The sequence below is a fragment of the Fulmarus glacialis genome, unplaced genomic scaffold, assembly GCF_000690835.1.
Source record: "Fulmarus glacialis isolate BGI_N327 unplaced genomic scaffold, ASM69083v1 scaffold17160, whole genome shotgun sequence".
NCBI classification, from domain to species: Eukaryota; Metazoa; Chordata; class Aves; order Procellariiformes; family Procellariidae; genus Fulmarus; species Fulmarus glacialis.
This window is the reverse complement of record NW_009188564.1, coordinates 45452-60325: the sequence shown is the minus strand read 5'-3', so window position 1 is coordinate 60325 and position 14874 is coordinate 45452. Positions and strand designations below refer to the sequence as shown.

General features: G+C 38.0%; 1 protein-coding gene across 1 annotated transcript in view; it reads right to left on the bottom strand.

Moving 5' to 3' along the window:
- The window catches only part of LOC104077806 (PH-interacting protein), a gene marked incomplete at its 3' end in the record, with an annotated part of 60210 nt that overhangs the window by 9312 nt on the left and 36024 nt on the right, over positions 1-14874 (bottom strand). Inside the window, exon 12 of the mRNA XM_009579176.1 lies at positions 14407-14541. Within this exon, the coding sequence (XP_009577471.1) occupies positions 14407-14541 (135 nt within the window). The remainder of the gene's footprint in view (positions 1-14406; positions 14542-14874) is intronic.

Genomic DNA, 14874 nt, shown 5'->3' with positions numbered 1-14874 from the left:
AACTGTGGCAGGCCTATATACTTCCAGAAAAAACAATGGTATTCAGCCTGCAGGCAGTAACACCATGCACTTCTGTAGCACTTTCCAGAGGCCATCAGCATTATTTTAAAAAGTTAACGAACCAAGCCTCAAAAAACCTGTGAGGTAGGTACTGTTCTCACTATCTTACAGGCTGAGACAAAGGCAAGAAGTCTAAATCTTTTGCCCACGGTCTTCCAACACATCCACACCCACACCCCTGCATACCCCCCCAATGGCAGAGGCTGCTACACCTATTACCAGTGCTTTCAGATGTTTGATAAAGGTCTTTCTTACTACAGGTACTTTCCATAAAGTCAACTGAGTTTCTGGATTAGCAAAAGAGGAAGATAAACCAATGCAGGTTTTATGTTCTATTTTGCCCATTATTCCAGAAGAAATGAATTAACAGAAGTATCCTATAGGAAGAGATGGAAAATAAAAACAGAGTTTCAAATGAGTGACACTAACATCACAACAGCTAAGAATGCAGAATTAATTTAGGCTAAACAAGATCCAACAACCAAGGTAAAGTTACAACTTTGTGCTGCTTTTTGTATGTAGAAAACTCACTGTATTAAAGGGAGATAGTTTGGGGAGGCAGGTGGAAAGGGGAAGGAACTTCAGCCCAAGAATAAGCTTTGCAGATATATACTAAAAACCTGGAAAAGGACTACTTACATAGAGATTTCTGTTCCCTTCCCCTTCCTCCAACAAAGGAAACATGAAAGTTATCAAGCTTCCTAAGATTCAAGTCCTTCAGAAAGAGAATTGCAGGGTTCTCCTAGAGCCTAAGATTTGAAGATTTTTTCCTTTACAAAGAAAACAAGGCATGTTGTGGGAAGAACTATTTGCTACCACGGTCAGGGGAAAAATAAGAAATAGAAGGAAAAAATCAGACTACTAAGATGATGGCGTTTCTTAATCCTTCCCAGCAATAAATGGTTTGGATGGACCATTTTCAAGAAACCCCTGGGAATTAGAGTGTTAGTTCGAAGACATTCTCTTCTTATGTAAAGCAAAAGAATAGTAATCTACTATTCAGTGATTAGTACAGTGCAAACAGTTTTATTCTAAATGTGGCCAGAATCCGGTTTAAAAAGTGTTTTTGGAAAGGACAGCAGTTAAGACCTTTTAGTAAAACCCCTCAAGTCTGATGTGCAATTACTTGGAAATAAAGATCCTTAATGTCATAAGAACAAAAATTACTGTTGGGGATAAACTTCCAAGATATAATTACTATTATCAATTAAAGGGCAAAGCCTGACAGAGCGTGCTACCCAGTAGAAAGAATTTTTTTTAAACAACAACATTTCGGGATTAATAAATGACACTTTCCAATGCAATTTATTCAATAATAAAGCTAACATAGAGGATTTGGTCACTTGGAACAGAAACTAAATGTTAAAGGGGAAACTGTAGTAAATCAGTGAAGCTGTGACTTCAGCAAGCTAGACAAGGGACTTGAGCAAGAAGGAAGCTGCTTTCCCCACTGCACCTCTTTTAAATCGAAGATGCAAGAACTATATGAAGGCCCAAAGAAGATAAACTGTTTATTTGGAATCTCTCCTTGCTGAATGAAAGGATATCAATGGTGAAGGGAAGAGACTGCCTACGAGAAGAAAAAAAGCACTGGTCAATTAAGAGCTGTCCCAACAAAGGCTTGCCAAGAGTAAACAATTAAGATACTAGCAAAGCAAGTAGCAAGGCCTCTTCAGCCACAAACAGGGAAGAACCAGTGAAGCTATACAATGAGGACTAAATTAAGATTACTTTTAGTCTCAACCCCAAGAATTAAGCTATTTGCCTGCATTTTCACTAGCAAGGAAACAAATGGACATTGGTACATCACGAAGGGAGGAATGTTGATGAAATAAGAGAATGAAAAAGGGAAGTTATTCTTTTCCTCTCAGTTTTAAGAAAGCTTATTGTTCTCCCCCAAACCAGGGAGAATAGAGTTGTGAAACTAGTACATACAGTAACATGCCTTAGACCCGTAATTTGTTGGATGAAAACAGAGTAGCACCTCTCAATAGTAAGCCTTTCCGGCCTGCTATCAATAGATAGTACAAAAGACCTAAAACCTAGCTTTTAAGAAAAGTAAAAGACATGGGAGAAAAAAAAAGAAAAAAAAAATCAAGTAAAATGAAAATTAATCAAAAGTAGAGAGTACCAAACAAACTTAGCAGGCTTTCTTCAGTAAAATAACTGATTTTTTTAGTACCAAGAAAATATAATTCATTCAACCCAGCTAGATTTCACAGCCATGATATGGTACTGAAAACTTAGTTCAAATGGAACAGATTGTGATTACTAGGAGAAATGCAGAGTAGATAAACTTGCTAAGGAAAGGATAACAGTTACTGGTTATGGAAAGACATAAAGAGCTAAAAGGATGTTATCAGTGAAGTTCCTCAAGCCAGGCCTTTCTGTTAGTGACTACAGAAAAAATAAGAGCTCGTGGATGAAATGAACATTAGGAAATCATCCACTGAGAACAGATTTGGGACACAGCACAAAATAGTATCGACTGAAGCAATTAAAAGCCAACAGGACAAAATGCAATAGGCCATGAACCTGGTAAGATTATTAAAAATAACTTACTAACACACTTACTGCTGGAAAAAATAATGGACTCAGTGTACACACAATAACACTATGCATTTCTGTCACGCCTTCCAAGACAAGTCATCAGCACCATTTAAAAAGTCAGTGAGCTAAGCCTCTACTAGCGTGAAGTAGATAACGTTCTCTACCGTCCTTCACGTTAAGAGACTGATGCAATTAGTCGGAAACACAGGGAGAAAGATCACTGTGTATTCACCGCAATGCATCACATGTAATGCAACAACAAAAAGAAAACTATAATCCTAAAATATACCAAAAATATATCCAAAGAGGAAAAAGCATACATGCTAGACAAGCAGACAATGATAAGAACAAACTCTTCCAAAGCAATACACATTAATTTTTGCTTCCCGTGTTCAAGATAAGTAAATTCTAAGCTACAGAGAAATGTTTCCACTCATCATGATAATGGAAAACCTAAGAGCTCAGCTTCTTCACATGGACCCTAAGGAAAGAGGACTGTTTTGTATGCATATACAAAAAGATCTTTAGCAGGAAGAGAACTACTCTACTTAAATGCATAGGAACAAAGGAAAATTAGTTGCAAGCAACATTCAAACTTGAAAACTGAAATTTAGATTCTAACGACCACAACAATGGTATGCCAGAACAACTTTCTAAAACTAGCAAAAAAGCTAGGTTAACTAATTGTTATTAAAACATGTAACCTCTTTCATAAGTGATGAAACTACATCATAGCTGCTCAAGTCAAATCAGTCTCTGAGTACTTTGAAGTTCCTTTGCAGGTTTATGTTCTCCTTTGCTTTAAGGAACAATCTCCGATCACAGCATGCTTCCATGATACGCCAAAAAAAAAAATCTACACACTTTCTGCGAAGTTGGGAGAGGTTCCTGCAGATTTGGAGGAATTTATTAAGCCGGTTTTTTAAAAAAAAAAAAAAAAAAAAAAAAAAATCAACAGGGCTTCTACACTGCTTCCAGAAGAGTAACAAGGGATCAAATGGTAGGAAGGGGACAAGAAATAATTAAATTAAGAGTAAAATATTTATTAAAAATGTTTCTACCCTCCTACCATCCAAGTAGGAACCATCCACCATTCAGGAATCCTGTATTTGTCTTGAAAGATAAACATATCAATGAAAAGATCTAACAGATCACCCACCCTACGGATGCCTGAAGTTATATAAAAAGGCTGTATGAAAAGTATTTACAGCTGCCTTTTTTTTTTTTTAAAGGAAATTTTTCTTAATAAACATCCTGCAAACTCAGTACTGGCTTCTACTTGGACTACTAGACCACTATGCTTGCTTTGCTCTTCAGGATGTGCTCTTACATACTATTCAAAGGTGGAACCTCTCAAAAATTTCAAAAACATTTCAGTAGGATTACACACTGATTGATTCAAAAATAATGCATCTATAATTTATTCTAAGTCATTCTGTATTCAGATGACTACAAAACCGGATCTGAAACCAAAATCCCATATAAACCCAGCAAAACTAGAAGTTCTCTTCAGACTTTATGAAGGTCACAACATAAGAAACAACTATTTTTAAATCTCTAGGTAACACTGGAGATTACAATACATTGTCCATATGAGCAAGCAGTATGCCTTTTCAGACATTAGGCAAAAAAATCACCATTAGGCAGAAAATCCATGTACAGAGCATTCTGCTCAGCTGTTCTAGATGGAATCTGATCTTCCATGATGTTCTTTTGACAGGGACTCCAATTTTTTGGTATGCCATTTAGGCTAAATCTAATCAAGTAGTTGTCAACAAAGATCTAGGTAGGCCATGCAGATTTACTGATTAACGAAAAGGAAACAGTGTTGTAACTGATATGATAATGCTGTTAGGGCTTCACAGTTTATCAGGTTGCATTGAATGTAGAAGTAGCACTAGAAAGTAAGGAACCGCATCGCACAGATCAGTGAAAGACCAGACCTCAGAAGACGGGGTAGGAAAAACATTAAGATACACAGACATAAGGAGGCATAGCATAGGAATTGCCTGTAATGAAGTGTCCACTCAAAGCTAAAAATAAAGGACAGAGTCAACAACCAGCTCTCTGAAGGAACAGGAGCACACAGAAAAATCTGATTGCAACTTAGTAGCCTCTGCTTGATTGACAATTTGCAGGAAGAAACCCTTTTGACCTGAATCAGTTGATGAATTCTAAGCAAAACAAGGATTAAACTGTACTAAAACATTCAAACAGTCATTAACAGGGAATGTGTGTGTCCAAATTCACAAAAACTAGACATCATCGCAATTATGAAATACATTGCTACCATCACCTCCATGGTTGATTTTTCTCATTGATTTATATAAAAACATAAGACATGGGAAGAGGGCAGAGAGACTTGGGGGTGTGGGGATGGAACAACCAACACATCACTGCATCCAGGTGGTCTGATTCTTCAACTGTAGTGCACACTCTCCATTAACTTCAAATAGGATCAAAATTACACCCTCGATGATTTCCATTGTAGAAATCAGGAAAATTCTTATGGGCTGCTTGAATTTGACCTTTTATGGTCAAGTTTTGGCTATTCCAGTCACTGCTTATGCTAATAGCTTCAAATAAATCTACAATATATGCAAAGCTCACAAAGCTAAGAAAGTGTTTCTATGAAAAATTTTCAAAAGATGCATAAAGTGTCAGAAAGTTGGGGAAAATGTATAAGCTTGAAAAAGAACTGTGCAATGCAACTACCATATATCCTATAAAAGTAATTAAGGACCCACTTGGAAAGAAACACATGGAACCAGGAATAGTGCCAGATAACTTTACATTAATTAGACAACCAGCTAGCTACAGACTTGGGGACAAAAAACCTCAGACATTAGCTTCAGCAATAAGCTTGTCCTTATTTCTTAACGTCTATGCGGCCGGAACTTTCAACCTTAACACCAACAAGTGAGGTTGTTTTTTTTTTTAATTTATAAAACATTTATCTGCATTAACAGTTTTACAGAGATTAACTAGTATCTGGCTATGAAAAGGTATATATTCCCCACGGTAATTTCACATAGTGAATGTAAAGCAAAACTAGTACAAATGTATCCAGCTGTTTCAAGCTTTCTCACTGGCTGCGTGACAGTGCACATTTTCAATTTCAAAAACAAGCTTAATGTTTTAAATACAACTATTGCTTTGGTATAATATATATCACTACATTTCCTGATTTTGTGCCAGCGTTTCTAAGAAGCATAACCTGTTTCATTAAGACACCACTTGAAATAGCAGCAGCACTTTAGAGCTATACAACTATAATCATCACGTAACTAGAAGAGGGTGGCCTTACAAGGTAGGTTAGTATCTGCTTGCTGATTCTACTCCTCCGTTTGTTTTCAAAAGCAATCAAATGAAATAAAGGAATTTCAGAGATCACCTTCAAAACAAGCATATCAAATCCATTTTTTGTTTCCTCAGCCCAAGGCTTCTCAAGAAAGAAGCAACCTGAAAAAGAAAACTAATGACCAAAGAGAGTCGCATTTCTTTTCTTTATAATAGCACAGTCTTAAGAGCTTGGGTCTAAGCTGTAAGACTCATCAGGAAATCAGGGGACCGAAAAATAAGTTTCTGAGTATTCACGAACAAGTTCCATTCTTTTGATCATCTGAAAGTATTACATACTTCACTGCATAAAAAGTTAGAACATAGACTAATGAAAGCTATTGCAGCAGAGTAATAAGTAAATAAGGTTTTAATAAGCAGTCCTGCATCATCACAAGATCCTTCCAACATACCTTTTCTTCTACCTAACTTTTTGTTGTACTCCTCTAAGTGTGAAAAGCAGATATTGGAGTCTTAGTTTCTCAAGTATAGACACAGAGATCCTCTAGTGAAGTAAAGCTTTCATTCTTCACAATTACTACTTCAGGAATACTCAGACATAACTACTACAGCTTTTAAAAAATGTCTATCAAGCTTTATTTACACAATTGCCTTGCTTCATGTACCTGGCATAGATGTACAGAGATTAAAAAGGAAATTTAAAATTATTTGATAATGAATTTTAAAGTAACAATATATAGTCTTTTCTCTAAAAAGTAAGTAACATTGAGAAAAGCATTATGCATGTTTGCTTGAAAACTACATAAACAAGCTGTGGTATTTTTTCCCTTTTCAGATATTTTCTCTTTAATTTGTGGTAAAAAAAATACGTTAAGCTGGTCACACTAAGTAGCTGGTCTTAAGTCTTGCTAAGAAATCCTGACCAGCTTTCTCAAGCACAGCTCTGCATTTTTGTATTTTGGATAACAAGCACTGTCCCACAGAATTTGAGATGTCATTAGAGAAGCCAACCCAAGCTTCTGGTCAACTCGGCAAGACAGTGCAAGACATTCAATGCTGTGCAAAAGAAGTCATAACCCAAACGATTCTATAGCTAAGAAGTTCACGGTTTCATTAACATTTTTACCCTGCTGCAAGACTACAAGCCTTTTTGGGTTTGGGGTTTTTTTTTTCCCTTTCAAAGATTATTAGCTTCTGCAGTACTTTCCTAACTCCAACCAAGAACATAAGCAAAAGATCAGCCTACAGGTTTGTTAGTTCCACTGAAAAAGTAGCTTATGCCTGTTTGTAGTCTATGTTCAACAACAGTTTGTATTTAAGTACTTTGAAAAGTTTTTCAGTACCAAGAACTTTAGAGTTGCTGTTCCCCATTAATGTACCTGTTAAGGGGAATGATTACAATTAAGTTTTGACGTGGCAATATAATGCAAAGTCAAAATAACTTTATCTTGCTGAAAGGATGCATAACTATTTAAGTAAGGTTCCAGTAAAATGTCCTTTAATCTGTGAACTCCAAGAATGAAAAGTTTCGTCCCCATTTTTCTTTTAGCTATGACAGATTTTCTTTAGAAGAAAAAAGAACAAAAAAGGAAATATAACTTTTTTTATGCTGTTAAATCCAGACTTTATCCTTAACTCTCAAGTAATTTGCTTTTGGGCTGACAATTTTAAACGAAGTTGGACAAAATCACGTTTTACTAAATTGATATTAAAATTGCAATTGCAAAAACTTTAATGTTTTCGAAAATGGACACTTTCCAATTCAGCTGCTTACATTGTATCTGTTTTAATGTATGTTTTTTAATACAGATGGAAGAAACCATGCTCATCACACTAGCCAAATCCTTGAATAAGCTATTTAACGTTTTGTGAAATAAACACAAAAGTGTTTAAGTCCTCTGTTTAAAAAATGTTCATATTTAAGGTCTAAGTTTCATCATGTGTTGCTCATTAATAAGCATATTGGAAAGAACACATGCAAGTCACAAGCTTCCTAGTTCTGGATACAATGCCTATTTACATAAAACATAAGTAATGTATTTTACATGAAAGTGTGGGACTATTCATCATGAGCTTCCAACAGAAAAGTGAATAAAAGCAAGCAGCTAGGATTCTGGTACAGAGATCTAGATGAAAATATGCCCCAGTTAAAAAAAAAAAAAAATCATAATTTTTTCCTAGGACATCTGAAAACCTGTAAGAAGCCTCATCCTACCTTACAGCAACTACAGCTATCAAAGACGCTATTGTCCTTTTAGGTCTCAATGAAAAAGCATGTTAGCCCCAGGATCAGAGTTTTTCAAAAACAGCCAAGAAACGCAACTACACCCTGTATCTTCTCCAACACTGATGCAACAGGCAGGTCAGCCTCCCCCTCAGGCTTTGCAATTTTAAAGGTGGGGTTTTTTTTTCTTTTTTTCTGATAGTTTCCATAAAAGCGGGACAGAGGGCACAAGAACGACAAACTCCAATTCAAGCAGTAACAGTTACACTGCTGTAAGAAATCATCCACTATTCTTGAAGTCCCAATCTGGTTGCCAGGGCAAGCAACATTACTCAGTGACAGAGAGGAGAACAATGGTGTTACTGGGAGAGATTAAAGCTTTTCTTTCACAAATGTAACAGAGTTAGTTGTCATTTCAAAGAAAGCTGAAGGTGAGGAAGGGGGAGAACAGGTTCCGTGAGGAATTTTTTTTTCTTCCTCCCCCTCAAAAAGAATCAGAAGGTTGATTCAAATCACTAGTTTACACAGCTCGAGTTCTAATGCATTTCTGAAATACACTCATGGTATTCTATATGCTCTGATGAAATGCACTTTGGCATTTAGAAAAAGACTCATCATCAAATTCGCAACAGCTGGAGATATATAGTGTGACCTTTAAGTGTCAAAGGCTAAGGTGGCTTAGCCTTTCAGCAAGTCAGATAAAGTCACAAAGGCAGGAGGATTTTGAAGTATTCAGATCTGTGAATATAATACAAGATCGTAAAAACATTCTTTTTGTATCAGTATTTCAAAGCATTCTTCAGAATAGGATGAAAGGACTAAGGCCACCTTTGCACTGAGTTCAAAGTGGGTTCCAGAACTGCCACCCACCCAGAGCGTGTTGGAAAGAACACCGTAATGCATGACAGTATTCACGAAGACTGTCTTAGTGCTAAGGTAATGTAACAAGAATCAGTCCAAATGAACTCTTCACAACCACTAGGAGGAACACATTAAGATTACAAGTAAGCAAAAGCCTGACCTTAACAGGCATTCAGGCACACAAGAGGCCGCTGAGCCACACGAATCATGTCAGACATAAGAAAGCCTACTACCGGCTACAGCAAAGCCTGACTTCTTTAAGATGCAACTCGCAATGAGAGTCAATCCAGTAAGACAGGAGAGCAACACCTAGTCATTGAAGAGCTTTTGGTTGTTGGTTTTGTTTGATGTTATTTTGGAAATCTGTTGACCAGGAGAACTATTTTTTATTTAAAGGCGTCAGTATTCCTACTTAATTTCTACATTACACAAGGATTTCTTAACCACTGTAAGGCCAGTCTTTATCAACTAATACACAAGCTTCCCAGTGGAATAATTGCAATGCCTACTTACAAAATCTGCTGAGTCAGGTATCAGATTCAGACAAGGCAATTACATTGAAAGATACGGTAGAAAAATCCAATATTCTACAGTGACAATGATTGTAAAAATGCCTGCTCTCCTCTAGTCTTTCATTCTGCTACTGTAGTACAGTTTTCATACTTTCAACAACATCTTATAAGTAACTGCAGTCACCATATGTTCCTGCAACTGTTCATAAAGCTATGCTGTAAACCAAATAATGGGGGGAGGGGGGACGGGAGGGGGGGAGGGAGAGGGAGAGGGAGAGAGAGAACAGAGCTACAGGCCTGTACATATCGTGAAATCTTTTAGGAAACTTTTTAAAATATTATTCTACAGGGCAGCCCACTCAAGAGCTTTAGGGCTTTACCACAGGAGAAACACAGACTCTAAGGCTCCAGGCAGAATACCTTTTGCAAGCAGTCTGAATCAGCAGAGCTCAGCGGTACTGCTTAAAGGAAAGCATGCTTAAAGGAAACTACGTAAGCCCAAAAAAAAAAAAAAAAAAAAAAAAAAAAAAAAAATAAAAAAGGGCAGCACCGTAACACCACAAACATGTTTGGAGTCAGGCTCGAGGAACACCAGTGCTTAATGTCCAAATGGCAACACCAACAAAAACCCAATCACCAAACCAAACAAAAACCTGTGCATCCACCTAACATTACTAGGCACCTCCTTTTTGATCTGGAAGATTCTTAAGTCCCTGTAGTTTTCTTTTTCCCTCATACATTCTCACAATTGAGAAACTTCTGCTTAAAGCCTACAGGAACTACAAGCATAAGGCTAAGCTGCAGCACATACCATCCAAGTGCCAACCCTGGCATTCCTAGTAAACCAAGAGTGGCAGGTCTATTAAGAACTTAGTGAGAACACCTGAAAGAAAACAGATCCTATGACAACAACGGAGTGGCGTACAGCTTTTATTTATGACTTAACAGAGCACTAATCCTGCAAGTTCAAGAGCTTGCCTGAAGCTTGAAGCCAAAGGCCATTTCTATGACTTTCTAATTTACCTAGAACATGATTTCCATACCCAGGAAAACAAGCCTGGAAGTGCCTAAACCCACAGGCTACAGATTCACACCTCTCCACAGTGGCACAACATCAAGAGGAAGTCTGGATAAAGTCCTGCCTAGACATTTATAGCTGAGATGCCCTCCTGGGTAAGCGGGAGATGTTAAACTGAACACCTTGCCACTGAGGAGAGAACAGAGTCTAGGTCTTCCATTTCCCAGCTCAATAGCTTAACAATAGTTAGGGCAATCCCAAAAGATGAGTGCCACCTCTCCTGTGCCTTCCTTTTAGGAGAGCAGGGACCCCTCTCAGTTCTTGGAAAGATGCCTTACCACAACAAAGGATCCAGATGCCCCATTGCAGCTTTGAGTAAGAAACTGCATTTCAAATACATCTCTACACAGATTATCACGCAGTGGTTTTCGCTAGACAGCCCACCACTCTGTGTGTTTTTTTTTTCCTGGATCATCCACTAAGACACCTAAATCTCCTACACTGCTCAATAAACTGAGGATACTGCATTCTACTTTGAAGACTAAGGACCTTGGTCCCCAATAACTTAGGTGCCACAACAGTCAAGTCCTTCAGTGAATCTAAGCCCTGGGTAATGAGCCACAATTTAAACATTTCCAAGGGTTTGTGCTGTCCTTCTGTAGCAAAACCACTATTTTTGTGAAATATATAAGCTCTGAAACAGTTGGCTGCTGCAACCCTTTAAGGTTTATTACCCTGGTTTCTTCAGAAGTCTGCTAAATGCTTATTTGTACCTGGGAAATATAGCATGTAAAACTGCCCTAATATGACACCACCAAAGCCACGACCTCATTGATTCCTTGGAAAAATGAATGACAAAAATACACTGAGAATGAGTTTTTCCATCAGCAGCTGTATTAAGTCAGGACTGACAGGGATATTACACCGGCCACAAAACAACAAGCACCTGTATTTGCACATGCAATTTAAAACTATCCCAGGACTTATTTGCTCCATCTCAAAATTGCCCAAAAAGCTTTAACCCTCTCACACACTTGATATTTCTACAGCAAATTTCACTCTTTGGGGTAGCGATACCCTGAGCCTAGCTGACTGAAGTCACTGAATTAAGCTGGTTCTGAACGCCCATGAACTCTGACACAGAGTTATGTGATACTTGCAGAACTAGATCAAGTGAAGTGAAGACTACAGGTGATAGCGTGGAATATATAAAATATATACATACTTCCTGAGTGTAAACCCATGTGTGTAGACAGTCACTTATGGGACTGAGTTTACTATTAAATATAAAGACCAAAATCTGGCAAACAGACCAAAGATGCTTCAAATTAACTGTGACTGTGCCAATTGATTTAATAGCAAATCTCAAGTTTAAAAACCTGGGAAAGGATGTTCTGTAGGACCACTAGAGTCTCCTAGTGGCACCTATCTGTAACCAGCGAGGCACAAATAAACTTTGATTCCCCCATTTAAGTTAAATACAAAACAAAAAAACGTATTTGGTTACTACGGCTTTGCAATTTCACATTCACTGACTGGATAAAAGGAATTAAGTTTCAAACTGATTGACACTGCTTGCATCCCTTGGATTTTGATTTTTTTTGACGCTGACAATGAAGGAATTCAGGGGCGGAGCAGGGGGGGAATGACTTAAAAATACCCGACTCTACCTTAGGGATTTGCCAAAAGGCTTTAGATGTACCAAGCAATCCATCTAGGATGGGAATACTTGACTGGACTATCATTAAGCTAAGAGTCATCTCAGATTTTGCTAATTCAACCAACACCCCCAAGGTCTGCAGTTTTTTTTAAGGAGCTTTTGTTACGACAAAGTCATCCAGTGCTAGTTCTGATACCACAGACACTGTTTTGTCAGGCAATTATAGTAAGAGGTTCTTGAATGGTAAAGCAGATCTCATGTCATTCAACTCTTAGGTTTGGTTCCTCCAGATGATATTCCCTGTCTGATCCAAAAGAACCCAATCTGTAAAAATTTCCCATCCCCTGCATACAAATACTGTTTTTCAGAAGTATGAGATGACATATCGAGTAAGTCAATGAAGGTCACAGCAGTTATCAGAATAATTTAATAGTGGCTAATCTAATTATGTTCCCAGCTAGTATGCCAGTTAGGACACTGGGAGAAGACTGACAGCTCTGTCTGTATTCATGCCCTCCCTTAATAAACCAGAACACTTAACATTAACATTTGCAGCTCTGCAGAGGTGACTACGCAATCAAGCCTCACGGTCTAGAAGCATCTCCCCCCCTGCCAAATCATCTAAGAAAACCTCTAATTTCCACCCACGTCTTTTGCAGCATCAGACATGGAAGACTGGCTGGTGAAATATTCAGAGACTGTGGAGAGATGACTCTTTTGCATACCTGGCTCACATGACTTATTCATTGGTTTGAAGACAAACTGATCGCCGGATTTACAATTCCCCTCACCTCACACAGCAGGCAGACTTTCTCACATTCATTTCTAGCATGAAGCACAGACTACTAGCTGCTGAGATCTTCTGACTGTCTACACATTTCTCTGACTCCAAAGATCTTAAAATGTATGTGATTTTTACCCTTTTTAGGTGTTTGTGTTGCATTGTACCCTTGAAGTAAATATTTCAGTCTTTCAGGGGGTTGCCTAACGTCACAGGCATTTGTAATTTTGGTTCGAATAGCTCTTAAATAGAGTTGTCTTATAAAGGGCAGATGAGCTCAGCCTCTTCTGACCTTAAATTCCATGAAAACTATCACGCATCCATCGTAAGTAGTAGTGGAAACGCAACCTTACCATGCAATGAGAACATACACCTCAGCTGAGTAATGAAGATCTTTACTCATAGCTCCAACATGATTGTCTCGGACCCTTTGTAAGTTCAGTTTCAGAAATCAATGCAGAGGGAACGATACTGAACCTAGCTCAGTGCTGAATGAGCCTAGGCTGCTTTCTCTCCCACTAAGCTTGGAAGAATTTCCTCAGAGACTTTATGAACTGTACTGTACACTGCACATCTCAAAATCTTTCTTTAGGTTCAGAGTGACCTTCCTGGCTTGACGTCATTTCTAAATGCCCTTTTTGTGAGTACATCTATGGCAGGTCTCTTCTTCAGATGATCTTCTTTATGCTGGTTTTCAAGACTGCCATTCCACTATGACTGAAGGCTGGATGAAGCCCATTTGCCTACTCTCAGCATTCTCAATGATTCTTCATATTCTACAAAGACTTTTGTAATTTTCTCCAGGAGACAAAGTCTTAATTGCACAACGCATCATTACCTTTTTGAGGAAAAAGATATGTACAAAGACCCACTTAGTATCAAGAAACAGATGGAAATACCTGTTGCATCCATCTTCCAGAAGAATTAGTTTAGTGCAGAACAGACCAAATTTGAAACCTGCATGTGGAGGAGCTCTACACAGAAGGGCTGACAGTATTCAGTCCAATGGGCCAAGGCAGCATGCAACAACATTGTGTGAGATCAGGTGACTCCTGAAGAGCTTTAGCCAGATTAAGAATTAGTAATGCAAAAATAAACCAAGATCCACCTTGGTTCCCCAGGCAGGAAACAGAGCACTAAAGGTCTCTGTCACCCTGTCTCTTACGCATGATCTCTGACAATGTAAACTAACACTCCAATTTCATGTAGATGAAGCATATAGAAAGATGACACTATGACATACAGCCAAACAACTTTTTACACTTTACAGATTTAATCTTTGCCCCACTAAACTGAATAGGTATTTCTTTTGACTTCACTGGATGCAGGATCTTGCCCTATACACAAATGCATGCTTCATTTGGCCTACATAAGAACGTACTAAAGGCAAAAAGTTTAGAAAGGTTGCTTTGACATATCTGCATAAAGCACAATAATTACCATGTTGAAGTAAGACCGGACTTTGACCCCTCTTGCCAAATCCCAAACTATGACATTTCCATCATGTCCAGCAGAGAAAAGAACTCTTGGATCAAACGGATGAGGTTCAAGTACAAACACTTCATCTTCATGTCCCTGAAATTAAAGATACAGCACGATGAACACGAGGATTGTCTCAAATACTTACCCAAGAATTCAATATGATAACACTAGCATCTGCAATATTAATCTATGACAGTGTCCAGCAAAGAACAACTAGTTTGACCACACATTTCTTTTTTTTTGTAGCAGTGTCTTACACTCTTTTCTTTCCAGTTGCAATTTTAGCTTCCTAAGAAGTATGTCAAGTATGTCACCTTCACAACAAGTACATCCCAATACTTTCGTCATGATTTTAAAAGATTAGAGTCCACAACATTCAGTATTTTTTGTCTTAATGCTCCGCAGATTTCAATTTTTTTTAACGCA